At 40.2% G+C, this 27,375-nt stretch overlaps 1 protein-coding gene across 1 annotated transcript in view; it reads left to right on the top strand.

Moving 5' to 3' along the window:
- Positions 1-27,375, top strand: part of shtn1 (shootin 1) — a 53,370-nt gene that overhangs the window by 8,055 nt on the left and 17,940 nt on the right. Inside the window, exons 2-7 of the mRNA XM_083897727.1 lie at positions 4,387-4,481; positions 13,277-13,466; positions 25,072-25,169; positions 25,880-25,961; positions 26,106-26,200; positions 26,320-26,466. Of these exons, the coding sequence (XP_083753853.1) occupies positions 4,395-4,481; positions 13,277-13,466; positions 25,072-25,169; positions 25,880-25,961; positions 26,106-26,200; positions 26,320-26,466 (699 nt within the window). The 5' untranslated portion in view covers positions 4,387-4,394. The remainder of the gene's footprint in view (positions 1-4,386; positions 4,482-13,276; positions 13,467-25,071; positions 25,170-25,879; positions 25,962-26,105; positions 26,201-26,319; positions 26,467-27,375) is intronic.

Below are 27,375 nucleotides of genomic sequence, written 5' to 3'. Positions count from 1 at the left end.
TGAAATGTTATATGTTTAATATTCTCTAAAGTGTTTCTTTCCAGACAGATTATTCTTCATTTTATGTGGTCTTCAAATACGAAAGGCAGAGGGATTTTGGTAAAAACTTGAAAATAAAAAGAAATGAAGGATGTCATATGCAATAAAAATTTCATAAAATAGATGGTTCTAGGGATGCAACGGTATTCTGTATTTTACTAAACCATTCGGTACACCCTGTTCGGTTCAATACGCAACGGCAAACAGCGGTATTTCGGTACGTTTCAGTACGTCAAAATGTATTAAAATACACAATGCTGTGTGATTAGATCCACTCAGGAGCAGAGACATGAGCGCTGCGCACTCTGCACTGCCTTCATCGCCTTCAGTGTCAATCAGCGCAAGTGAACGAGACTCTGAAGAAAAGGAAGTTTGAAGCGGCACCGTCTTCGTATAAGTCCGCTGTGTGAGATAATTTAGGATTCAGCGTACCCAGCGAAAGCGTCATCATCTGTCTCTTTCACTTGGAGCAGCATGGTGTATTTGTAGTTGTAGTTTCTGTGAGCGGATAAAATGTTGTTTATTTTTGTTGGATAGCACTAAACTTTATTTACTTCATTTGATCTGATAGTGCACTATTGTTTAAATAAAGTTTGGTTTGATTATATCTGTGCTTGTAATTATTTTTACAATGTAATATTGCCTTTTCTAGTCTGAGTATTTTTATATTAAGATATCGAAATTGTACCGATACTGTGGCCCAAAAACTGTGATGCATACCAAACCATGGAGAAACTGTACTGTTGCATCCCTAATTGGTTCAAAGAATTTCAGGCTGAATGGTCAGCTCCCACACATTTACACCTTACCAAATCTAGCCCTCTTTGTAAAAAAAATTTGGACACCCCTGTCCTAGACCAACCAAGGGGACCAGATCCCACACATCTAGCAATGCCCCCAGGAAACCGCAGCTGCCCCCACCCAGCATTTAAAATGCCTGTTCGCTGAGGAGAACAGTACTGACAGTGGCATAAAAACAATGAAAGTCACACTCCTCCAAGCCAGTGTTTACATTAGCCGGTATATGAAAAATGGAAAAAATGCCAAAATTAAATCAATGATTAAGGGGCCATCCACACGGAGAGGTGCAATTTTAGGACCTGAAACTGTATTTTTAACACCTCCCAGAGTGGGACATTTTCAAAACGCCATCCTCGGGTTGTGTTTGCGTTGTCACTGTTTTTAATCATTTTAAAAAATCACCAGAGATCTGTAAAGTCATTTCATATCATACTTGCCTGTATAAAGGAGTTCATTAAAGCCGTGTATAGAATCAACAATAATGTTAATAATTATATTAAAGCAAACAGTTGATCGTTGCATCCCTCACCAATGTGCCATCCTGGCAGCATTGTCATAAGTCCTTGAGAGATGGCTATCAGCGACCCTGTACTGAGGCATAAGACAGCGGGCTTTGTCTCTCAGCGAATCATTTGGTGAGAGAACCAGTGAAGCAATACTCTGGTCTACTGGGGTCATGTGTTCAAGACCATGCTCTCCTGCTCTGTGCATGGAGGCCAAGGTCCTTGCATTCCTGCCATGGTGAGCAAATGCCCTTGGGTCATCCCAACAGGTAAGGTGGGTGATCCACCTCTTAACACTTGAGGTACAACTCATGGCCATCTTAGACCTGAACTTGAGATCCACAGGAGGCACAACATAGCATTGTGAAGTCCAGGCCAGGAAATCTGAGCGGAAACTTTGAGCATGCCACAGAGCATGAATCAGAACCTCCAGCCAACTATTGTACAATGACAAACAAGCAGGTATTCAGCTACTGCTATGTTCGCAGCCACTTAAGTCAAGGCCACAAAATGGGATCAACACTTCAGGGAGACCAATATTGTAAGTAAATAACCAAAATAAAGCTAGGTATTTAGGAAAACTTAATACCAGCCAATTAAGGTCTTCTTCACGGTAGCTCCTGGGACCGGGGGCAGCATCATACGCAGCGACAAAAGCATCATAAAACCATATCTAACTTTAACAAACACAGATATGCTGCATACCCACAGAAAGGTCAGAAACTCATCTAAAAGCTCATATAAACCATTCTTATGTTCACGAAACAGTTAAAACACCGATGGATCAAACCAGCAGGAGCGAAAAAACCTGTTACAGCGCACACATATTTTCAGATCTGTAGTGGCATGTAAATAATATTTCATGGGTTTTTAATAATTTGGTACCTTAGAAATCTCAAATGGCACAGATGGTGCCAAACTGAGCCAACAGAGAGAACGCCTAGACATCTCTTTACTAAAACCTCTGTAATTTCACTCTGCTTCATTTCAACAGCATCAGACTTTGCGCAGCTCATGTCCACATTGTTACATGACCTCCATGTGTTTTTAAGCTCCTACTGCATATTATAAAGGTGTTATTTACTTTAAAATGCAATATTTTTTTAGGCGAGAGAAAAAAATCCTTCAGTTATGCTGTGTTCCAAGTGCATTTACTCTGACACAGTGGCATCTACAGTGAAACTTACACTGGTGGAATCTCACAAGTGTTATCTTTATTTTGATACCAATATAATCCACATAGAGCTTGTAACTGCAGAGATTTACTCTATTTAGTTTGGGCATGTCATTTTAGAGCAAGTACTCCAAAAAGAGGGTCAGGGAAGATGTGGTAAAAGGACAAGAGATCTAGAGAGCAGTGGTTTGGTTAGTTCATTTTAAACTGTATGAACTTTAAATGTGAACTGGCAAAACACTGGTTAGGTCAATCCATACGAGAACTGCAGCTGGTTGCAGAACGTGATCTACACCTCCAGCAGATTAATGGCAATTAATCTATGGAGAGACAAACAAACAAAAGAGCAGTTAGATAGATAGCTATTCAATCTGACCTGCAGCCAGGGAAACTCATTAGCTGCTGCCTTAGCGGGAAATACTCCACCAATAGTGTCACACTCAGGATTATGAACAGACAATTAACTGAAAGAGAAGACATGTCCACTTTTTTAATGCCACTGGCAGTCAGGAGGGAATGAAACAGAACTGTCAGCTGTTGTTTCTCCTTATTAAATAGACAATGTTTAATTTTATAAAATTCCCCTGGACTTAAATAGGACTTAACCATTGTTGTCATCATAGGTTTTCTTTTTTCTGCAGCCCTACATGTACATTCTACAGTGGTAGTGCAGCATCACATGCATCATTCTGAGGAAAAAATTAATATACATACACCCTAAAATATTTTTCACAGTCCTGTACTGTAAAGTTGTTTTCTTCGCGTATTCAATCTATACTCAATACACGGCGGCCTTGGCTGTGGAAAATAAAAAGGTAGGGAAAATTATCCGAACAAAAGATACATCGGTAATATTGGTTCGTTCACTTCCTTTTGAATTGAAATCATAATGCCGCACACAGGTCTCTCTCTGCAATGAAGCTGTACTCAGATACCAGACACAACAGCAAGCAGAACCATACTTCAGTGTCAAGTATTGCAGGGCTCTTATCTCAATAAACTGTGCGTTGAAACAAGAATTCATGGGTATGCACACACTCGTTTGCAATGTTCCACTCGTCCTGTTTGGCATTTTGATCCGGTTCAATAGTCACAAGGTAACTTTTGAAGTTTGTGTTCAGTGTTGTTTAATTTGATATATTTAACCAACATTGTCATATCAACAGTGGCTGTGTGGAGAGCTTCTAGTCTTATATTCTCTCTATATTGACAATGGATTCATTCCAGTCTCATAATTCTGGATTTATGTGTTGGTAAACTGACATAAAAGGCTCAATGTAGTATTGCTTGTAACTAATTGGGCCAGAGAAGCTACTTTTGTTTTATTTGTCTTGTGTGTGTTTTATTAGCCCTGAGAAAAATGGTTAAATGCTTGAATACTAGGGCTCTCTAGTAGGTTTGTTGAAACGATACCCAGCCAGCATGTCCATGTGGGCTCTATGAGGGTTATATTCGGGTTGACAATATGGGTCCCAAACAGGTTTGTTCATGGTTTCCATGGTGGTCCCAGCCATGTATGCCCACATGTTACTAAAACCATATGGGACATGTCAAATTTGGGCAAACACGGGTGGCCACCCTGTGGACCATGGAAAAACCTGCTTGGGACCCACATTGTCAGTCTGAATATAACCCTGATGGAGCCCACATGGACATGCTGTCACATTAGATACTAATTTGCAGTAGAATTGTTTTCAAAAATGCTAGCATTGTTTTTTCAACATGATGCAAAATGGTTCATGTCTGAAAGTGAAATATTTTATTTTTGGTTTGTGTTTGTGAATTTTGAGGCAGTCTGTCTCCAAAGTTCTTAAGGAGCCATCAGTCACACAATGAGTATGTTTTCTAATTTTCTTTCATCCCCTCCAGTGTCTCAGATGGTCATTGAAGAGGTCAGTGCTATTCAGGAGGACCTGGAGATTGAGAGGACATGTAGAGAAAGTGCTGAAGCCCTGGCATCCAAGGTACAGTACATCAAATACTGACTTCTACAACTGGAGACAATACATTTTTTTGTTGTTGATATAATAAGAAATGGTCCCGGAGTTATGTGTAAGTGGAACTACGCAGGATTTGTAGCCTACGTTTACAGTTTCAGACTCACTGTGACGGTTAAATGTCTTGTTGTGGGGAGATTGGAGGCTGTTTACACTCCCCCCTACTGATCAGCGGTGTTTCTACGACAGTGACGATAAAGCAGGAGACAATGGATGGATGTTTACAGGGGTGTTGTAAAAATATGTATTCCTAAACTAAAGAAGAAATAATGTAATCAAAACAGTAGCATCTATAGGAGTCTCAAAGACAAATGATCTGGGAGCTTCAAGTCTGGTGAGGAGGTTAAAATGATACCTCATGATATAACATGACAATTTTGTGAGTATATTTACATCATTTTGGACATTGCATAATAACAATAATATATATATATATAGTACACAATAAAAAAAAACAAATGAATCTAAAAATATCAGACATTTATGTATTGAGCCACATGCAAGTTTGCAACCTCTGATCTATTGACTGAGTAAAAGTTTGTCTGAATAAAATTGTACAGCAGCTATCAGCCATTTTAGATGTTGCTACCGTCGCCGTGTTTGCCAAAAGCATCACACACTGACACATTCAATTTGTATGCTGCAATCAAAAGCACTCTGTGCTCCTCCAGTTCCACCGCCGCTGCTGTCGCCATATCTTAGTGTGTGAAATTGTATTGGACTTTTTTGATTCAGAGCACACTTTTTTTAGGGGGGTCTCTGCTAAAATGTGAGTTGTGATTGAAAGTGAGGGAGCCTAGCACATAGTGATTTTGCAGCCCACTGGTGTTGAGCTTATCACTGTAATCATTTCTCATTCAATTTCTGGACAAAAGCCCTCACAGTCCACCTGCTTGGGCCAGATTTTTGGGCAGTGGGAGGCTGAGGGAACATTATAGTGAAGGTTTTTTGTTTGTTTGTTTTTTTGTCTGGCGTCCTGTAGCCTTCAGTGGTCCTCTCTCTCTTTCCGATTGTTTTTCATATTTCCTCTTATGGATTGGCAAGAAATATTTGTAGTGGGACTGGAAGAAGTTGTTGACGAAGACTTTTGGCTCAAAGGTGATTTCAGTGGCTATTAAAGGTGCAGTGTGTAAAATTGTGTTGAAATTAAAGATTCAATAAATATAATTAATTCTTCTTAGTTGAACAGTCACCTGATTGTATGCATTTCTTCTTTCTTTAATTAACACCGGAATGACTGTAATTATATTTATATCAGGAGCAGGTCTGCTCCCACAATGGACAAACTAAATATATTTTGGGTTTTGTTGCTAAGGGGAAGGGGATGCTGAGTTTAGAGATATTTAGTTGCAACATGCAAATTTACTACATACTAAATTTTAGACACTGTACCTTTAAGTGTTTCTAGTTTTCAGATAATAGACACTCCTAATACTGGGCAGCACAGCAATTCATTTTACAAATGACGTTGATTAAAGAGCTTTAAACGAAATGAACACGTAAATAAAGGAATATTATTACAGAATTCAGTGTAACATCTGTTAATGAAATGTATCATTGCTGTTATTCACATCAACTTTCCTCAAACATTTATTACATTTATCTCAGAAAACGTTCCAGTGATACACAATACATTCCTGTGCTGTTAAAAACACAAAATAAATGGGATAGCGAGTCAAAAGTGCCCATAACTGATGATTCTCTTTTTAAACCACTTGCCTCCATTCTTTTTTATATATCTTCATGCTTTCACACAGCACATCATAGTTTTAGTGTCTTTGTTATCGTCAAGACTACACACCAACACTTCAGATGATGGACATGTGTTGTCATGACAATAACAGCTGTGTGCACTGTCACATGGGAAAGTGTGCTTCCTTTAAAACACAAGAATAAAAGAAACATCTGCAACCCACTGTACAGTAACACACAAAAACACACATGCACTGTTTATATTTAAAACATTTAATTTCAATTATATCATTTATTGCTGAGAAAATTGGATTTTAAACATATTTTTCAAAAATTGCACATTGACAAGAGCAGCCAGACTGTTTGTTAAAATCATGTTATTCCATGTCATTCATGACTTTAGACCAAACATGACATTAATCAATATTCAGGTTTGTGCCTCAGTGTCCATGTAACCAGGGGCCTGTTTCAGAAAGCAGGCTCAACAAACTCTGAGTTACAACCTTAACCAACTCTTTTCAGTTTCAGAACAGGTGATAACACTGAGAAGTATAATGTGGCCTTAAAGGCCACATTATACTTCTCCGACTGCGTATGCGTTATCCGTCTGCGTCACCAAGGAGACGCCTCGAGCATTTATACTTCTGCGTCGTGGTGACGGACACTCGCTGCAATTTCCCGCCCGATCAGTAGGGGTCGCTGCGCAAGGTTGTTGTGCTTCTGGCTACAGTGAGCAATGGCGTCCGAGAAAGAAAGAGAGAGAAAGACTGTTGTTGTTGAAACAGTGGCCGTTTCTCACTTTTCTGTGTGACGGAACGCAGTTTTAAGATAATTTGAGGCGAGAAATTGGCCATTTAGAGTCTAAACATGTGCTGTGTGTGTTATGGTATGACGTATTTATAGTTCGGCAGCGGCGTTATCGGCGGGGATCAGCTCCGCCTCTGTCAGGACGCCCGGAGCGCACTGAGAGCCGGCACAGAGCAGCTTCGCTCAGCCTGTCCTGAGGACCAATCGCAGCTCTTACCGTCTCCGTAGTCCCTTGACGGAGTGACGGACACTTAAAAAATATTCCGTGCACCCGGAGACGACGCAGAGGCTCTTCGACAGGTTCTGCGTCGACGCAGAGTCTCTACGTAGCCTACGCAGAGCACTTTACGCAGAAGTATAAATTGGGCTTAAGTTCAATCATCTCTGAGTCAAAGTAACCCTGAGTGAAGCCTGTGCATGAGGATAGAAAAAGCCCTCATGGATGGAACACAGATAACATGATTCACTATGGCAAACAGTGATCAGACTTCTTCCCAGAGGAGTTGGAGATATTAATAAATGCATATGCAGAAAGTGAGCATATATTAAAAAAAAAAATAATAATTACAAATAATTCAAAAGCAATCCAAAGCGTGACTATTAATTGGAGAAAACAAATGTTTTGTCTTGATTATTCCATTTTTATTATTATAGACTTATATTATACAATTATATTCCATATGTGTGTTTGTGCACTGGACTTGGCAGCAACTAAAGATGAAATATAATAATGTAGTTCCAAGCGAACGACTGAATCAACATTTAAACATAATAGTCTCTCCAAGATCAAGTCCTCCTTTGTCAAAATGGTAAAGGAAAAGTGTTCACTTGCTTGTAAAAATGTAAACAAAATAGTGTGCCCAACTTGAGAACTAAAGTGTGAAAAAAGGTAAAGGAAAAGTGCACATTTTTGGAACCAAAAATAAATAACTCAATTGGCCGCTGTAGCAACGTCTTTAGACACACCGCCCGGAAATCTGCCAGGACACCCGGGGCGGTTTTCAGTATATATGTATATATGTATGGTATGTGTATATCAAATATTATTTGATATACACATACCATACATATATACATGGGTTACATATATATACACGTAAATAAAAAGTAAACTTCAAGTATACTGCCTCAGTTTTAGTATAAAATAAGTATACTTAAAGGGGAAATAAGTAGTTTATAGTGCCATCTAGAGGAGAGGCTGAAATTTACAACAAAGACCTGCTGCTCTGCTCACCCCTCCCTTCCCTGAGCGCTACGGTATCCGCAGCTGGTCAAATGTCGTCCTCGTCGTCTTTCTCCGTGTCAGCAGATGAGGTTCGTGAGGTGAGGGAGAGGGCGAGCTACCGCGGCCGTAGCAGACGAAGCGGAGAGAGAGGAGGCGGGACTTCTGCTACAAGTAAAGAGACGCTTGTTTTGTTCTCTCGCGTTTGTCCTTACAGGCTCCGGTAGAAACATGGCATCTCGCTGCTAACAGTGGCTATTCAACCGCGGTCCGCGGTCATGTTATTTAACATGACTTTTTGAAACACTACGAACATGAAACAAAAACTATTATACAGCGAAAAAGTGGATTTTGGGTTATATAAACCCATAAATACTACATATTGTACCTTTAAGTATAAGTGTAAGTATAAGTATACCATGTCTGCCACTGCCTTCACTCTGCAGGCAAGAAAACCTGCCAGCGAGCAGGTTAGGTTCACGGAGTATGTTGCCAGGGTAACTGACTCAGAGTTAAGATGAATTGGCTTTTTGAAACCGAAAAACCAGAGTTTCCCTCATCTCAGGGTTAACTAACTCAGAGTTTTCACTAAACCTGCTTTCTGAAACAGGCCCCAGGCCAAGCTCTCATCTCCCACCTCACAACAACAACAACAACAACAACAACAACAACAACAACAACAACAACAACAACAACAACAACAACATGACAGATTTTATTCCAAACAAACAGAGACAAAAATGGTGAAGAGATATTGCAGACATATCTGCCTGTCTGATGTACCATCCATTTATATGTGATTAATTATATTGAATACATGAGTGAAATATAAATATTAAATGTATAGATTAAAAATACATAAAAACGACACAGTTTTTCAAAAGACACTTAATAGCAAATCTTTAATTTTAAGCCGATTAATTATTTATTTATTTAAATAATTATTTGTGTTACAGCAGAATTTGACCAAATTTAATCATTTATTTGTATAAAGTCACTCTGAGTCCAGAGAAACAGCCTGTGTGCAGCTTTATATCCACATATATCTCATATATCAAAATGTACAGATATTATTTATAATTAGATAATTTTTAATTTTAATTAAATTTTATTGATGCAGCTGTCTTCTTCTTCTTCTACCCTTTCCTCTGTCGCTGTGAGTGAGTCATGTGGTTTCTTGAAGTAAATCCATAGATTTCCAAACAACAGCAGCACTTTGAATGAAGGAATGAATCGTTTATTTCGGGCATGACAAGTAACAAACATCTGCACACATCAGCATTTAAATTCATACACATGACCGAAAGGGACAGCGGGAGAAGCAAAGCTTATCTAGTCCCGCCCCCATTACACAGAAAATTTAATTTCGTCTTTTTTCTTTTTTTCTTTTTTCTTCTTTCTTCTTTTCTCTCTTTTTTTTTTTTTCTTACTGTCTTAACTTTCGACAATATTGACGTCGCAGCAACAATGGCATAAGGCTGTAGTTCATCTCAAGGCAGTCAACAGACTACATGCACGTCCACTTTACTTTAGAAGTAAAGTGTGATTTTTTTTTCCATGCTGTCACTTTGTCACGATACCGTTACGATGCAGTGCTCGGTGTTGCTCATGATACAAAAGCCTGTTGACGACTTTTTCTCTCTCTACAGTCGTGACATATTCACACTAACACCCACATTTCACATGAAAAAGGGAGATTTGCAGAGTAAACTACTTTTGTGATGATTGTATTTGAACATTTGCTGCACATTTGCCTTATAGATGCAAATTTGCTTTGGTGGAAATGTCAGAATTTGCAACAACTAACAATTGCATTGATCAATGATTCTGTCTGTTATATTTACTGTCAGTAGTTTGGTCCATCATAATGATGATATTCTCAAACATATTCACTTTATTGTCTGAGAAAAGTGAAGAAACCAGAACATAATATTTGTAGTTCAGAAGCTGAAAGAAAAACCAGTTGTGAAAATAATTGGTAATCAAATTGTTCAATTTAATTGTTGCAAAATGATGAATTGTCATTGCCTTTAAATATTAATAGTAAGGTCAAAATAAAAGCAAAACGTATATCTGCATTAAACAGATTAAAGTAAAAATATAATGAGTATTACTTACTTATTTATGTTTACACATTTTGTTCTGAAAAGCCTGATTAATGCTGCTGAGTTAGTAAAACTATTTCACCCATGTATTTAATATTCAGTCTATACATTATTTTTTATTTAGAATGTATAAGTGCAGACAAAGTGCAGATTAGAAAGAGTCTAATATTAATGTGAATATTTGCTGGTTTCTTTGCTCCATAAAACAAAGAAATCATTCAAACTCAATCATTTTGATTTGTGGACAAAAACAAGACATTTGAGAACATCATCATTTCCAGGTTTGTCAAACACAGATCAATATAATATATATATATAATATTATTATTTTTATATTTTTATTATTTTATTTTTATTATTTTTATATTATTTATGACCCAACAAGTACTTCATTAACTGAGAAAACAGTTAAAAATCTTTCGTTGCAGCCCGAGTATTTAAGTTAAATAGTTTTATGTGTAAATTATTATGTTTAAATGGTTAGGTTTTATCAGATGAGGTTTAAAAATATAAAATCAGCTTCCATAAATTACGTATCAGTCTCTAATTAAAGGTAATAAATTGTTGTAATTTATATTCTATCGTCACTGTATTTTCTTTTATTTCTTAATTTATTTCTGACATCATTTCAGATATAAATTAATGTTGTTGAGTTTCTCCAAAGCTTTGATTTAAAGTTCTATGTTATTCATTTGTTTTGCTTTTCTATATGGTAATATTATGTTGCCTATATATTTCATTGTGTTAGTTTATCATGAGCGCATAAACCTACTAACTAACTAACTGACTTCCTCTGATGGCTTTGACCTCTCTGTGTCAGTGACTGTGAGCTTGTCTTACAATCACAGAGATTTTTTAGAGGACATTTTTGAACTCTTCCTGTAGCATTTGTGGAAGACCACTAACAGCTAAACAGCTTTATTTACATTTAAATTAAAGGCAGCACATGCGAGAAGTTGTCAAGTATTAATTTCCCTGTTCCGTATGATGATGGTAATTTGTGCCTTTCAAACATTCCCTCTCTGAAAGAGGCTGAAGTTCACAGTAATTCCTTAAGTCGTCAGTATTTTTGAATTAAAAAAAGCAACCAGGGCGTGGAAGCAATTTACAACCAGTCCAATCTGAATGTCTCTTGGATTCTTAATCTTTTTTTTTTATCTATCTATTTTTTTATATGTGATTAAAAGTAAGATAAAGGGGACGTGACCTCTGCAGAGTGCTGGCCCGACGCTGTGCCAGCCTTGATTCATCCGAGTATATAATTTTATACAAACATTTCTTGTCAATTGTAGATTATTATGAAAATAATGTGAGCCCATGTTATGTATTATTGATTGCTTTTCTGAAAGGAAGAAAAAAAAAAACAGATGCAGCCTGAAGGGCATCATCAAAAGATGGAATTGCTGCAATCCGCTCGCACCAGGATGCCATTAATAAATGTTTCTTTTATGACTTGCCTTTTCTATTCCTCCTCTTTTTCCTCTGCCCTGCAGGCACTTTTCTTTCTTCAAACGACACCAAGAAACATGCATAATTGGCATCCATCTCCTTCCCATAGGCTTCATTCATGAGCTGCGCAGTGATGGTGTCCTTAATTGATACAAATGGCCGCCGTGATGATTGAACTTGTGGAAGCGGAAGGGCCATTGTGGCAGTTTAATATGCAGAGCGCTTCAAATATAGAGATAATCAATTTGCACAGAATTTCAAGTAAAAATAAGAGGATTGGATACAAGTTATAATCACACGATGCACAGAGATCCAACACATGCCACGTCAAAAAAACAAACTGTGATTACATCTAAAAGGAGAGATATTCACTGCTTTTTCTTGCCCATGCTTCTCTAATGATGTCTGTTTTTTTCCACACCTTATCATCACATTTGCAATGCGTCCTGCCATTACTACTGATTGCAGGGGCCAAAGAAAAGAGGAAAATCAGAGCAACATCTCATCTCATCTCTGTCTTCCCGCCACCTCATTTCTTTGCTTGGTTTCCTCTGGTTTATCACACAGAGCACACTTGTCACTCTATGAGAGATGAAGACACAGCATCTGCCAGTTCACATACACACCATGTCACCTTTTAAGGAAAACGCCCAAATGGGCCGCATGCGATCTCTATGTGGAGTCCAGTGTGTAACAGTTTATCAGCAGAAGAATGAAATATATAACCCAAAAGTATGTTGGCATAAGTGTATAATTGCTTTAAATTTGTAACAATCGATGTGGGGGTGAATACAAAAAATTAAAGATGGGAGAACAGGACACAATAACAGAAAACAACTAGACACGCAGGTGAAACTAATTAGAGCGGGGCAGTGATGAAGTCACATGTTCTCAGATCAGGTACGATCGCTAAGATCATAACTGAACTACAGTGTAGAAGCATTGAACTCTGGGTAAACATTCAGATCCACAGTGTGGCAGGGAGGATGCTGGCGAGAGATCTTGTGACACTGAATCTTGCTCACTGCTGCAGCGAGGAGTTCTTCTGCCACAACGTGTTCCATTGTTTTTGTCAAGTCATTAAAATACTTGATAATTATTGCACATCTTTAATCTTTATCTTTAAAGCATTGTCTTTAAAACAACAATCACTGTCTTATCTTTCAATTATATATCTTTCCCACCTCTAGATCAGCTGTCTCAAACTTTATTCTCAAACTCTTTTTATAGTTATAATAATAATCATAATGCATTAGAGTCAACATTTAAAATAAAAGCTTTGTCTACATGTTACTTTGATTCTATTTTATTTTTGTTATTTTTAGATTCATTTTGCATTTTCGTTGTGAACTATAAATCAAAACAACTTTGAAATGGTGTGCAATATCAACCTAAATATATGTAATTGCAAAATCATGATGGATTATCAATATATCATTTTAATTTATATCTATATTTATTTTTTATCTTTGTTGTTGTGCGTGCAGCTGAACCGTCAGAACCGCTCTCTGAAGAGGAAGAGCATGCTGCTGCTGTCCCACCTCAGCCCAGACACCATCACACAGATCCACCTGGAGGATGAGGATGAGGAAGAGGAAGAGGAGGGACATGAAGACAAAGACATGAATTCAGACAGCAATGTCTGCCTCTCCCCCCAATGCCAGACCTCCATCTCAGGTACATGTAACATGTCATTTGTACCATTTGTAATGTACACTGTCACTTGTGTAGCATCATATATATCTATATATATGATGCTACACAATTATATGTATATATATACACTACTCACAAAAAGTTATATTCGGCTTTTGGGTGAAATTTCAGGATGAACCTAAACCTACACTATAACCTGTACAAATTAATGTGACCTTCTCTAAACTTTTGAATGCTCATGTCCAACTTTTCAATGTTTCAGTACTTTTTGCACAACTTGCTGTTCTCTAACAAGGAGCTGAACAGCAACATTCACAACAGGTGTTGGGTCCATGAATCGACCAATAAATGTCCTGGTTCAATTAGAATTGGTATTTAAACAGTCCTCCTCATCATGCTGTTCACATTTTGACATCATGAGACCAAGACAACACCGAACAATTGATTAACAGTACATCTCCATTGTGAGGCTTCAAACAGGATGTTCTCAGATGGAAGTGGCCACCGAGCTTAAGGCGGATTTCCAGTGGGCGCGTTACAGCCGCGGTACGTCAGCGGCACGGTCTTGCTTCGCTCTCTGCCCAGCGGCAATCCCCACGGGGCGCGTTGCAGAAGCGCAGCGGTGCCTTGGGAGCCAGCGGTATTCACAGAAGATCACGTGATAATCCTGAACGGACGCGAGTTTCGCAAGATCCCGTGATAGACTGTGTGTATAAAGGAAACAACAACAACACAGCTTCTTTCATTCTCCGACGTGGAAGAACTGTTGATCTGGTGTCTTTAATGATTTTATGTTTCTCCACTTCAACAATCAGTCTCTCGTCGTACGTTATGACTCTCCGAGAAGCTCCGAGAAGGCTATATGACCTGCGTATTATTTTGAAAGGGGGACGGAAGTGTTTATTTTGAGTCTGTGTCGGACTTGCTGTCTGGTGCTCTGTTGAGCTTGGCGCGACTTAGCAACGGCAAAAATAGAAATGCTACCTACCGATAGTGCTGCGGCGTGACAAGCCGCTTCTGGGATGCTGCTGAGACGTGCCGCATTGCGGCCAGTGGAAATGCTCACATTGATTAGAATGGAAGCGATCAGCAACGGCAACCGCGCCGCTGACGTTATGCTGCTTTAATTCGCCCGGTGGAAATCCGCCTTTAGAGTGTCACAGAGTGTCATCAGCTGCAGGTTGGAACAGAGATACAGAGAGACTGGAAGAGTCACAGAAAGGCATAGAAGTGGGCGTCCTTTGACCCTATCCCACACTGAGTACCAGTGCCCTGCAGAACCGGATGATGAATGCCACGTCAGACCATTCGAAACCGTTTACATCAGCGTGGTCTTCGAGCTAGACGACCTGCAAGGGTACCTGACCACACCACCAGGCACAGGCATCATCGTCTTGGATGGGCCAGGGAGCATTCACGCTGGACGAGGGACCAGTGGGCCTCAGTCGATTCACGTTGAGCAGAAATGATAGTCGCAAACAATGGTGGAGACATCAAAGAGAGCGCTATGCATCAGCCACTGGTGGTGGTGTTTGGTGTGGGCAGGTGTGTCTAGTCAGTACAGCGCTGCCTTACGCTTTGTGAATGGTACAGTGACAAGCCCAAACTACCTGAATAACTTAATTAATCCAGTCATTGTGCTTCTGCATGAAAATAGTCACCTTTATGGACGACATTGCTCCAGCTCATCGAGGTCACATCATTAAGGAACGGCTGTTGAGACTGGGGTGCCTCAAATAGAGTGACCTGCACTTTCTCCAGACCTGAATCCCATTGAAAACCTGTGGGATCAGCTGAGTCACTGTGTAGAGGCTCGTAACTGTACCCCAGGACCTTGATGACCTGAGGGCCGCCCTTCAAAAAGAGTGGGATGACACGCCTCAGCAGACAATAAGTCGACTTGTGAACAGCATGAGACATCGTTGTCAATCTGTAATTGGTGCTCAAGGGCACAAGACAAGTTATTAACATTAACATTTTTTGTTGTCGTATACCCACCACTGTTGTTGGCTTTTTGTTTCAATAAATAGTTTGAGATGAGGAAACCACCATTGCATGCTTCTACTTAAATGCCCTACTTTCATGATATAATCACTGTAGCGTGAACTTTTTACATTTTCCATACATTTCACCCAAAAGCCAACTTTTTGTGAGTAGTATATCCATCCATCCATCCATATATATCAATCAATCAATAAATCTTTATTTGTATAGCCCACAGTTTACAAAACATAGTTTGTCTCACGGGACTTCACAGGGTTGGTAACATCCTCTGTCCTTAGACCTTCGACCAGGGTAAGGAAAAACTACCAGGGAAAAAAAAACCCTTATAACAGAGAAAAGGGTAGAAACCTTAGGGAGAACCACAGGTGAGGGATCCACTCCCTGGACGGACAGACGTGCAGTAGATGTTACCCAAAAACATACAATACACAAAGACAAAGAATAAAAAGTGAAAAAGTCTTTAAATGCCAGGGTCCATCTGGATCACTGGGTTTGTCACAGCCTGTAGTGAAGGCTGTTGTGGTCAGAGACTTGAAAATGACGGAGTCCTCTTGCCTGTCCTGACCTCATGTCGTTCACTGGTGTCAGCAGAACTGTAAGAGATTAAACATCAGTTAGAGATGTGCTACATGTGGATTTATGTGCTACATCTCATGAGGGTACATCGGGTAAGTGGTGAAGGATGAAAAATCGAGGACGGGATAGAGAAAGTGCGGCTCGTGCAAAGTCTGTGTGCTCATTCTAAGTGCATGATGGGAAATTCCCCCAGCAGTCTAAGCCTATGGCAGCATAAGATAGACTATTCTAATCAGGACATACCTGATCTAGCTTCGACTATAGGCTATGTAAAAAAGGTAGGTAGGTCTCACCTTAAAGACGGTGACCGAGTCAGACTGTCTGACTGAAAGCGGAAGTTGGTTCCACAGGAGAGGAGCCTGGTAGCTAAATGTTCTACCACCGATTCCACTTCTAGTTATTTTAGGAATAACCAGTAGACCTGAGTTCAGGGAGTGCAGCGGTCTATTCGGTTGATATAAAGTGATTAAGTCACAAATGTAAGAAGGTGACTGATTATTCAGGGCCTTGTATGTAAGTAGAAGTATTTTAAAATCGATTCTACTTTTCACTGGGAGCCAGTGAAGAGAAGCCAAGACAGGAGTTATATGATCACGTCGTCTGGTTCCAGTCAGTATCCGTGCTGCTGCGTTCTGGACAAGTTGAAGGCTTCTCAAGGACTTACTAGGTTTTTCTGTGTTAAGCATCAGAAAGTTCCGAGTCATCCACGTCTGTATGTCTATGAGACAATCCTGAAGTTTAATAGATGGGTTTGGGTCGTCCGGTCGTACAGATACATATAGCTGGGTGTCGTCTGCATAACAATGAAAATCTATGCTGTGTTTCCTGATAATGTTGCCTAATGGCAGCATGTACAGGGTAAAAAGAATAGGTCCGAGCACAGAACCCTGAGGAAGTCCGTAGTTAACCTTAGTGAATATGGAGGATTCCGCGTTTACGCTAACAAACTGAAATCTGTCCGATAAATAGGACTTGAACCAGAGAAGTGCCGATCCTCTAATCCCAACATCTTGTTCTAGTCTATGTAGCATGATCTCATGATCTATCGTATCAAATGCTGCACTGAGATCCAGCAGGACCAGTATAGAAGCCAGTCCTTTTTCAGAGGCCATAAGAATATCATATTTTACTCTAAGTAGTGCAGTCTCTGTACTATGGTGGGTTCTAAACCCAGACTGGAACTTTTCAAATACATTATTGCTACACAGGTGATCGCAAAACTGGGTGGCTACAGCTTTTTCTAAAATCTTTGAAATAAAAGGGAGGTTCGAGATCGGTCTATAGTTACTCAAAATGCTACTGTCGAGAGAAGGCTTTTTAAGTAATGGCTTAATTACTGCCATCTTAAAGGCCTTTGGGACGCAGCCGCTCAGTAAAGACATATTTATTTGATCTAGTAAAATATTACCAACTTGTGGTAGAGCCTCTCTAAGGAGTCTAGCTGGTATAGGGTCCAGCTGACATGTAGTAAGTCTAGAGGAGGAGACCAGTGAGGTCAGCTCCGGAAGGCTTATAGGAATAAAATGATTCAGTACTTGTAAAGCTGGAGCCGCGATTAAGTCTAGGCTCGCTGTACTAAACTGGTTGTTAAATCTATCTCTGATCGTTTCTATCTTATCGTTAAAAAATGTTCATTACTACTCAGCGATCGAGGGATCGATGGATTCGTTGCATCGTGGCTCTCCGTCAGCCTGGCTACAGTGCTGAAGAGGAACCTGGGGTTGCTCTTATTTTTTTCTATTAATTCTGAGTAATAAGAAGTTCTTGCACATCTCAGAGCTTTTTTATAGATATCAAAGCTGTTCTTCCACAAGACATAGTGACTGTCATTATGTGTGGAACGCCACGTTCTTTCTAACTTCCGTGTACTGAGCTTTAACGCTCGAGTTTGGGCTGTGTACTAGGGGTGGGAATCTCTTGGCACCTCACGATTCGATTCGATTACGATTCAGAGGTCAACGATTCGATTCTAAACCGATTATCGATGCATCTCGATGCAACAATTTTTTACTTTAATACTTTGCTACTCATTTAAAAGTAAGATAAAGCAACATAAATATAAATGTGGTAGTGCCCCTTCATCTGCCTCATCTGGTGCAGACAGCCCTTTTATTTCTGCGCACCGCCCCTGCGCTGTTCTCTTCTCCCTCTCCTGTGCCGTTCGTTGCTCCTGCGTCTCCAAGCGCTCATTTCATTTTGATTTGATCTATAGCAGACTGGATCATTTCTCTACGTGTTTTATCCCCACATAAAAATAATGATCTTTATGACGAGGATGGAGTACAGTCACGATGAAGTGCAGGTGATCCGAGTGAAACTGAGTGGTGACAGACTCTGAAGAGCAGAACGCACTTTTCATCGTTTTCACTCCGTGGTCTTAATCTTTGTGAAAGAAGACGCTTTAACGCTGCAATTACGGGAATAACAGATGCATCAGATGAGCTGATGTCTTTAGTTAACTGCTCAAACATAGATTATGTTCTCTGCTGTGAAGTGAATGTCGCGGGGAGTTGATAATCTGTGCCGCACGCAGCCAAGTTTCACTTTTGCGCAGAGACTTTTCGACCGCCGAATTATCGGTGCATCCCTAAATATAATATCTTTATTGACAAGAACGATGTAACCATAATAATGACGCCCTTGATAGTGTACTTGGGTTTCACCTGGACAAGCTTGCGCTGCGCGGATTACATGGGGGAACGTGCGCTCTTGTTCTCCGGTATAGAAAAAGCTGAGGTGTATAAAAAAATCTATTTTAAATAAATAAACAAGCAACGCAAAGCCTGGCGGCCCGCTAGGCTTATAATACACTGGGGGAAACCCTGGCTCCGCAGCGAGCGAAGCGAACAGAATGTTGCAGCAGGCGAAGTACATTTATTTTATTTTTTTTAATTCCGATTATTAACTTATCCGCATCGATTCGGAATCGTTCTAGAGAGAATCGCGATGCATTGAAGAATCGATTATTTTTCCCACCCCTACTGTGTACCATGGGGCAGACAGGTCCCGGGTGATAACCTTTCTCTTAAGAGGAGCAACAGTGTTTAGAACTGTTTGCAAGGTTAAATTTGTGTTGTCCACTATTCCATTAAGTTCCGTGGGAGAGATGTTTCTATAGTCTGCCTCTGTAATGAAACATGGCTGGAGGGCAGACGAGAGCTGTTCAGTGAATTTTTCAACTGAACTGTCAGATAAACAGTGACTGTAGTAATGCTGCTGTTTAGGATCAGCAGCATTAGTAAGTACAACTTCAAATGAGATCAGACAGTGGTCCGATATCAAAGGATTCTCATCAAATACTACCAAGTTATGTATGTCAACACCATATGTCAAGATAAGGTCAAGTGTGTGTCTATGACGATGTGTTGGTTTGTTAACCTGCTGCTTGAAGCCAATTGATTCAAGCAAAACTTTAAAAGATGAGCCAAGACTATTATTGGCTACATCTACATTAATATTAAAATCACCTACTATGATGATTTTATCTGAACAGAGAACTAAATCAGATAAAAAATATGCAAAATCACTTAAAAAGTCAGAGTAGGAGTTCGGTGGTCGGTATACAACAATAAACTGGAGTCTGTTATTCTGTTTAATACTTGAGTCTAACAGACTTAGAGTAAGGTGCTCAAATGACTCTATATATAGAGAGAGAGAGATATCCAATATCTATATGTGTAGTAATGTCATTTACACTGCACATGATTACACATAAATTAACAGGTTTACAGGGGTTTTAGCAAAAAGAATTCACTTCTGAATCTTTTTGGAGGGCACTGCTCGAAGTTTTCAGTCCAACTCAGGGCCTGAAATTAAAAACTTGTGTCCAGGTCAAGGGTCAGACAAACAAAGCGAGCTTTAGATTAAAGAAACACATTTAGAGATCAAATTTGAAATTAAAGATGTAATTAAAGATATTAAAGAAAGATATATTAGTGAACACAATAGATAATTTATTGGTAAAATAAAATGAATTGATTTATCAATGGAATGGCTTAATATAAACATTGGATGACTGTGTCAAAGTAGCAAAATACAAATATTTTTATGTTGCATATTGCGCACATATAGCAGACCCTGCGTATCCTGTCAGTATTCCAAGGCCTTTACCGTCTGTGTCTCTGCATTTGCTTTGATGCCTTAGCTACAGGTGGCTGCTCGGTTTACATTGAGCCTCAGATGTTATCTCTGTCGCTTTGGCATCCCCACACCGGAGGTTGGTGTAGTCTTCTAGGGTCCGTTTCACAAAGCAGGTTCAACAAACTCTGAGTCTAACCCTGAACTCTGAGTTGATCTACTCTGAGATAGGAAACTCTGAGTTTTCGGTTCACCACAAGTATAAAAAGACAGCATGAATGGAGCCCCGTTTCGACGAGTCACCATGGCAACGGGGAAGCGGAGGGCGACGTTCTTCACCCACTGGAGTTGAAAATATTAATTCGCTCATACGGTGAGTTTGAGCATGTTTTTAGAAGGAAGTGTAACACCGCTGCAGCAGCAAAAGAGAGGGAGACGGCGTCGGAGAACACTGCTGCTGATGCGGAAGTTCAAATGTCGTCCTTTGCACAATCACATTAATATTACAGCGGGAAACTGATTGAGTTGTAGACTATTAATTTATTTAATTTAAGTGTAATCCTGCGGGGGAGAAGCGCAGTTGACAGCAGTTTAATATGAAACATAAAAACATTGTTCAAACAGGTAAGACCTCGGTATAATCTCATGGGATTACCTCATTTTGATCATGTTTTACATTGTGTTAATAAGTAAATATGAAGTGGCTGTTTGACTGTATACATTTGTTTTATCCCCAACATAATGATGTTTTCACACACATAAATTACTTCTCATTCTTTATATCACGTTCAAGTGCTCTGCTTCTCCGACATTGTATAAAAAATTCCCATTTGTAAATAAAAAAAGACGCAGCGCAACACACAATTATCTGCTGTGACGTGAGAGCGTGACTCCGGTTGTTAATGTTGAAATGTAAGGACTGATTAGGTTGTGTATAAATGATGAACTGTGACGTGAAACTGTACCGCTCAAAAAGAGAAGTGTCGGGAAATGTAAGATCTATGCACGGTCTGATAATTGCGGTTGACGAATATTGAATTCTCTGCGCAGTAATGCTGCACCTTCATTCACAGGATCACTGTCAAAAGCACATGGTAGTGAAAATAGTCGCCACCTAATATAACTTCTAATGTAGACGCAGAACAGACTTCAAAACTCTGCTGACTGAATGAATGAGGAAATCAAATACCGTGTGTGACTGAAAGAGGGCGGAGACAGAGAGAAACTCAAGGTTTGTTGAGAAAAACCTGGTCCCGACCAGGTTAGTTTCAAAGAGCATGTTACCATGGTAACTGACCTAGAGCTTAAGTTACCTCTAGAGTTACTCCTCTTTCTCTGGTTTGACTTACCTCCCTTTGTGAAACGGAAAACTCAGAGTTTCCCTCATTTCAGGGTTAACAGACTCAGTTTTCACTAAACCTGCTTTGTGAAACAGATCCCTGGACAGCAAGCTTATCTATTACCTTAGCTCAATTGATAATGGATTCACAATGTTTTTTTCTCATCATGTTGTTTCCTACTGTGAATTAGCTAAGACCAGAGGCTTGAAAATCCAAAAGCACTTGTTAAAGGAAAACATATTTTTACTTTAATCATATTTTATTCATTCATTATCTACTGTTTATCCTTTGAGGCCAGTGGGGCGAACTGGAGTCAAGCCAAGCTGACATCATAATTCAAATGAGGGTGATGGTGGGTGGCGAGCTGGTCGCTCGGCGGGGGGCTGACTTTGGGCGCCTTGCCCTGGGTGGACGGTGGGTCCCTGTGCCGGGTGGGCGTGGGGTCCGCCATGACGGATCTTTCGGCCTCTGACCCATACCTGTGGGGGGGGGCTTGCCCGGGACTGATCCTGCTGTCTCCTGTTCCTTGGGTACCCCCGGCTGGGATCCCTACGTGAGCCTCTGCCTGCTCCCCTCTGGGGGAGAAGTCGTGTGGTTGGCTTCGGGGTAGGCATCGGGGATAGCTGCGGCGGGCTCCGGCCTGCCTCCTGGGGGGCGGTCTGGGGAGGCTCTGCTGTCCCTGGTGGTGGGCTGGGCTGCGCTGGGGGCCTGGGTGGGCCCCGGGTGCGGGGACCTGGGGCCTCAGGGCCTGCCTCGGCGTGTGGTGCTGTTGCCTCCTGCCCCCTCGGGGCTGGCTCGGGGCGGGCTCTGGGCGGGGGGGGGGGTCTCCGGCTCTGCGGCTCCCTGCCCTGGTCTCGTGCGGGGTGGACTTGCACCTGGCCCTGGGTCAGATATATTGATTGATATATAAATCAATAAAAAAAAGAAAAATACATAAATAGCAGGACGGGCATTACAGTTCTGTAATTACTCGACCTGCAAACAGCAAAATCTGTTCAACACCAACAGACATGCAGTCAACCATAGTGCATGCCCAAGGTACTGGACAGGACAGGTTAAAAAAAAAATGAGGACGAATACCCTGTGTGCCTGTAAGGCAATGCCGAGGGACATGGTGCAGCAGCGGCGTATGACACTCAGGGAATGAGAACAGGCTGAACATACAGAGAAAAACAATAATTCATACTCACATTCACACCTACATCTCAACATAATTTAACCCCAATCTGAAAGTCTGTGGACAGTAGGAGGAAGAAACTCACATTTGCAACCTAAATACAGAAATTAGTCATTTGTGACCAAATGACCTGGAAGTGGCAGAGCTGAAGACGCTAACATCTTTGTTGGGAGTGGACAGGATGGACAGGATTAGAAATGAGAATATTCCAGGAACAGCTCAGATTGAACAGTTTGGAGATAAAATAAGAAAGTCAAGGTTGAGATGGTTTGGTCAGTGATTATATTGGACAAATGCTGTTGAAGATGGAGCTGTTGGGCAGGAGGAAATGATGAAGACCACAGAGAAGGTTTATGAATGTTGTGATGGAGGACATGAGGATTGGTGTAACAGAAGAGGACACAAGGGACAGGACAAGATAGAGGCAGATGATCCACTGTGGCGACCGCTAAAGAAGAAGCCAAAGAAGACGATAATGAGAAATGCTCTGGCTGAGCTGTGAGGCACCAATGCAACCCCCTTCCCCACCATGTTGCCTATACATATTATGTTTAAAATAAATGTGATCAAAGAAAATCTGCTGTAAAGTCTGAGCTCAGCACATCACAGAGAAGATTCTGTCCCTCTCAAACCAACTACATTTATTTCTTCTTTTTTTGCATTTTCATTTCAAATTTTATTCAACAGAACACTTGTTCCACTTAACAGAGGTCACGGCATCCCTCGCTGAAAAGTGTTTTAGGTGTCAGTGACCTTTTCTGCTTAAGTACCCTCTTAAATGTCTCAGCCTGGTCCTGCTGTGAGCTGCTCTCCCTGGGCACATTTAACAGCAGATGACTGGCAGGAGCACATACACAGAAAAATCACTGCTCACGCTGCTGCTCTGCTATTGTGTTTTCACTCCTCACTATATTATATTGCATGATGGTATATATGAAAAGCTGTTGCAGCACATTCCTCTGCACAACTCTTCTGCTATAAACGCGTTTATTACATCTGAGCAGTCTCATTGTAATATTTAATATATGGCTGTATTTTAATTAGTTTTCAGCTCAGCATCAAAGCAGTTGTTGCATGTTGTGATTTCTATTTAGAAACTGGTCAGAATAAGCCAGCAGTGGAGGATAATGCAGCAGCTTCACAAAGCACGGAAAATGAATAAAGCAGCACCTTTTATTTTATTATTGCGATTATAAGTCATATCAGCGTGGTCAGGTAGTGATGTCCACTGTACTCTCAGTGCTCACTGTTGTGTCTGGGTTTTCAATATTTGCATTTTGCTGATTGTGCTCATAGTCTGGACAGAGTCATGCCTTTATTTTGCTAAGTACAAGTCATTATATGCTGGCCAGGACATGTTGTGTGAGCTGGGTCTGGAAGCACATTTGGTTCTTGAATCTGAGGGAATTGGTCCTGGAAAGTCCTAAAAAAGTCCATGAATTTCAACCAAGGTGTGGAACCCAGGTAAAGGCAGAGCAGACTGTGTCTCCTTCCCTCCATCACAGCAGTTTCAAGCCTGCAAGCTTATGTTCAAAAGATGTGTAAGCAGGATTATTCAAGCCACTAATGCAGTGATAAGACTAGAGGTCAATCAAAATGGATATTGTCCATGTTGAACTTTAGATGGTCAATATTGGAAGCAGTTGGTTGTTTTTTTTTTTGCCATTTTGTGCAGACAGTTGCTCCATCTGACAAAATAGAAGAATACACAAAATTGCTTGAATTAAATTAATCTTAATTGCTCAACATGTATTGCCTGTCTCTCCAATCTGTGCACTGTGTGTTTTGATGAATAATTAATGTAAATAACAAAACTTTGTCAAATAGTTTTCAAATGAAATAAAAAGTCAGGTTCCTGTGAACAAAACGGGCTGATGCCAAGACAATGAGCAGATACTGATTATTAAAAAAAAAAAAGTCAGTAATTGTCCCGATTGATCAATTTACCATTTAAGAAGTTGACCTCGATAGATAAGACCTTATGAACTTAATTTCCAACTCTCTGCATTTGTTTGGGGTTTTTTACTCATATGTTTTAATTGCAGATGAACGTATACATTTTATTTTTGTTATTGAAACATTTTTTTTGGAGAAATGGAGTAGTTGATTGACAAATGTTGAATTGACAGTTGGTTTTGCTCACTGCCACATTACTGAGAGTAAGGTCAAATAAATAACAATGATCTTTTTCCAATAGAAGACAAACTTCCCAGATTTTGTGATTTGGAGGTGAGGAATAACTTGGGTTTTTTTTATTACAAAATTCCAATGTTCTACAATTCTCTCAGTAAAATTTGGTGGATTTGGTCTGGTAAGGTCATCCAGGAGACCAATGTTCTCCTGATCAGCTCTGACAGACACTTACAGAGCCTCCCTGTGAGACTGTAGCACACTACAGTTCTGTGTGTAAGAAAACTGTGTAATCCTGTTTTATTTGGTTTTCTATTATCAGAGTTACAGTGTAAGTTGGAGTTAAGCTCCAAGGAGAAACATCAAGCAGTGACTGATCTTGAGGCAGTAAAAGAACAACTGAGGGAAACAAGGGAAGAAGTAAGTTTGTTCCTTTTCTTCTGACCTGTCATTAATGGTCAGCTTTCATCTATTATTAAATCTAAACCAACACAAAGGCCGCCTTCTTTTGAGAGACTTTCACGGTGCTCACTGAATCATTTGTGAGTTAACCCAACTGGCAACTTCTCATGGTGCTGGTGCTCGAGCTGCTGGACAATGCATAGGTTTTCCTTTTTTCTACATGAACAAAGATGCACGTCATGTATATTACTTACTTGAGCACAGTATGTAAACACCGAAGAGACAAGAGAAAAGTTTCAATAATATATTGATCAAAGAAAAGGGAAAAGCAAATATAAACTCTAAAAATTCACCAAATTGAAACATTTACACTTCTAATTGGTCCCATTAGTTCCAGTTCTTTTTTTTACTTTTAAAGTTGAATAAAACGTTCAGAACCCAACCACAAACTGGTTTAAGTTTATTGCTTGGTAACTCAAACGCTTCATGCTCCTCCACTGATTCAGTGACCTCACTTGACACAGATGTACAGTATATACTCAGACTGTGCATCAACAATTCATCTATCAATCAATCAAAAAGCATTTTCTGACATTTTATAGGCCAATAAATGAATGAGTTCATTGAGAAAACTCTGGTGCTGTATTTGCATCAGGATGGGGGGGGAATGACTGTTTTTCTTCTGTCTGTTGTGTCTCCACTCTGCCTCCCTTTCCATCCATCTGCAGCTGCTGAAAGAGAAACATGACAACACTGTTTTAATTGCTGAGACAGTGCGGCAGAAGAAGCTGCTGCAGAAATACAACAGAGGTCAGTGGGGTCTGCATTATTATACTCTCAGTCATAATTGAACATGAAAAAGTCATATTTTCCTACTGCCATTACAATAAAAAGGTAAGAGGAGAGATGAGATACACATGAGTGTGTAAAATGTACACACTGTTGTTTGTCCAGTGTCTCAGTTTGCTTTGGAGGAATACAAAATCTTACAGGACACTCTGAGCCTGGAACAGAATCTGAGAACAGAGGCAGAGAACTTTGGAAGAGCAGTGAGTTTTTCATTCTCATTCTCTGTATAATGATGATTCTCATTAAGATCTTTTACAGCAACACGTCCTCCCGTCTCTGTGCAGCAAAGCATCAGTTCTCCTTTGTTTGTCCTCTTCAGATGTTGGTCGAGCAAAAAAAACTGAAGAGACAGAGTCAGATCCTGATGCAGAACTCCTCACCCAGCCAGGCTCTGCAAGAGACCCTCAGCCAGATCTCCACCCTGACCCAGGAACTGGAGGCACAGAGGCTGCAGCACCAGCACCAGGTCAGATCTGGAATCCCCATTCAGACCAGATCCATTCCGAGTGATCCAATCACACTTGTACGGTTCTAAATGCATCATGGATGCACCAAGAGTCCAGAATGTGTTTTAAAACATGGCTATGTTTACACATGCAAAATTCCTTTATTCCAAACCGATTAGTTCTGATTGGAATTTACAATTCCATCATGTACATGTAAGCAAAAAGACGCTCTGGTGAGACTGTCCTGCAAACCTACCTTTCGATCGATACTATGCGATGCGCAATTTTTTTTTATGTCATTGTCTGTAACTTATTGCTGAGCCCTGTCTTTTTCTAACCTCACTAACACAAAATACCAGTGCACTAAAAACCTATGGGTTGTTTTCAGGGTTTTGGAGGACAGGTTGGTTCTGATTGTCTGTGTACACATACATGGAGCCTACAGTCATGGACTGTTTTGACATGCACAGTGTTTGTCTGATTCAGCAAACAAATCCTGCACGTCTGCTCGTCCCCTCACTGTCCACTATCTGTCTCTTTGTCCTTGTCTCACTCTGTCTGTGACTTTCATGTCTGGTCATTACACAAGTGATTACACAATCACTTGTGTCCATGTTAACATTGATTGATCAACAGAAAATGATTATATCAATTGTAACAGTATCATCACAAATGTACATTTGCCTATAAAAACACCTGAATGGAAATGCACACATTTTTCCAACCTTTAATTTTTGCAGGACGTGGAAAACTTGGCGTGTTGAGAAAAGGGAGATGTTAATGAGCGGAATTTGTCTCAGTAAATGAAAGAGTATGTTTAGAAATCATGTGACTAAAACCCCCCTTGTGCTTTTGCATTTTGCTGCAGTGGAAAAACTGTGGAAATGGGCATGCAGTGGGTTAGAGGAGGAGTGAACCGACTGATGAGG

Source organism: Microchirus variegatus (assembly GCF_963457635.1).
Source record: "Microchirus variegatus genome assembly, chromosome: 11".
In the NCBI taxonomy this organism is placed as follows: domain Eukaryota; kingdom Metazoa; phylum Chordata; class Actinopteri; order Pleuronectiformes; family Soleidae; genus Microchirus; species Microchirus variegatus.
This window is presented reverse-complemented; position numbering and strand designations above follow the sequence as displayed.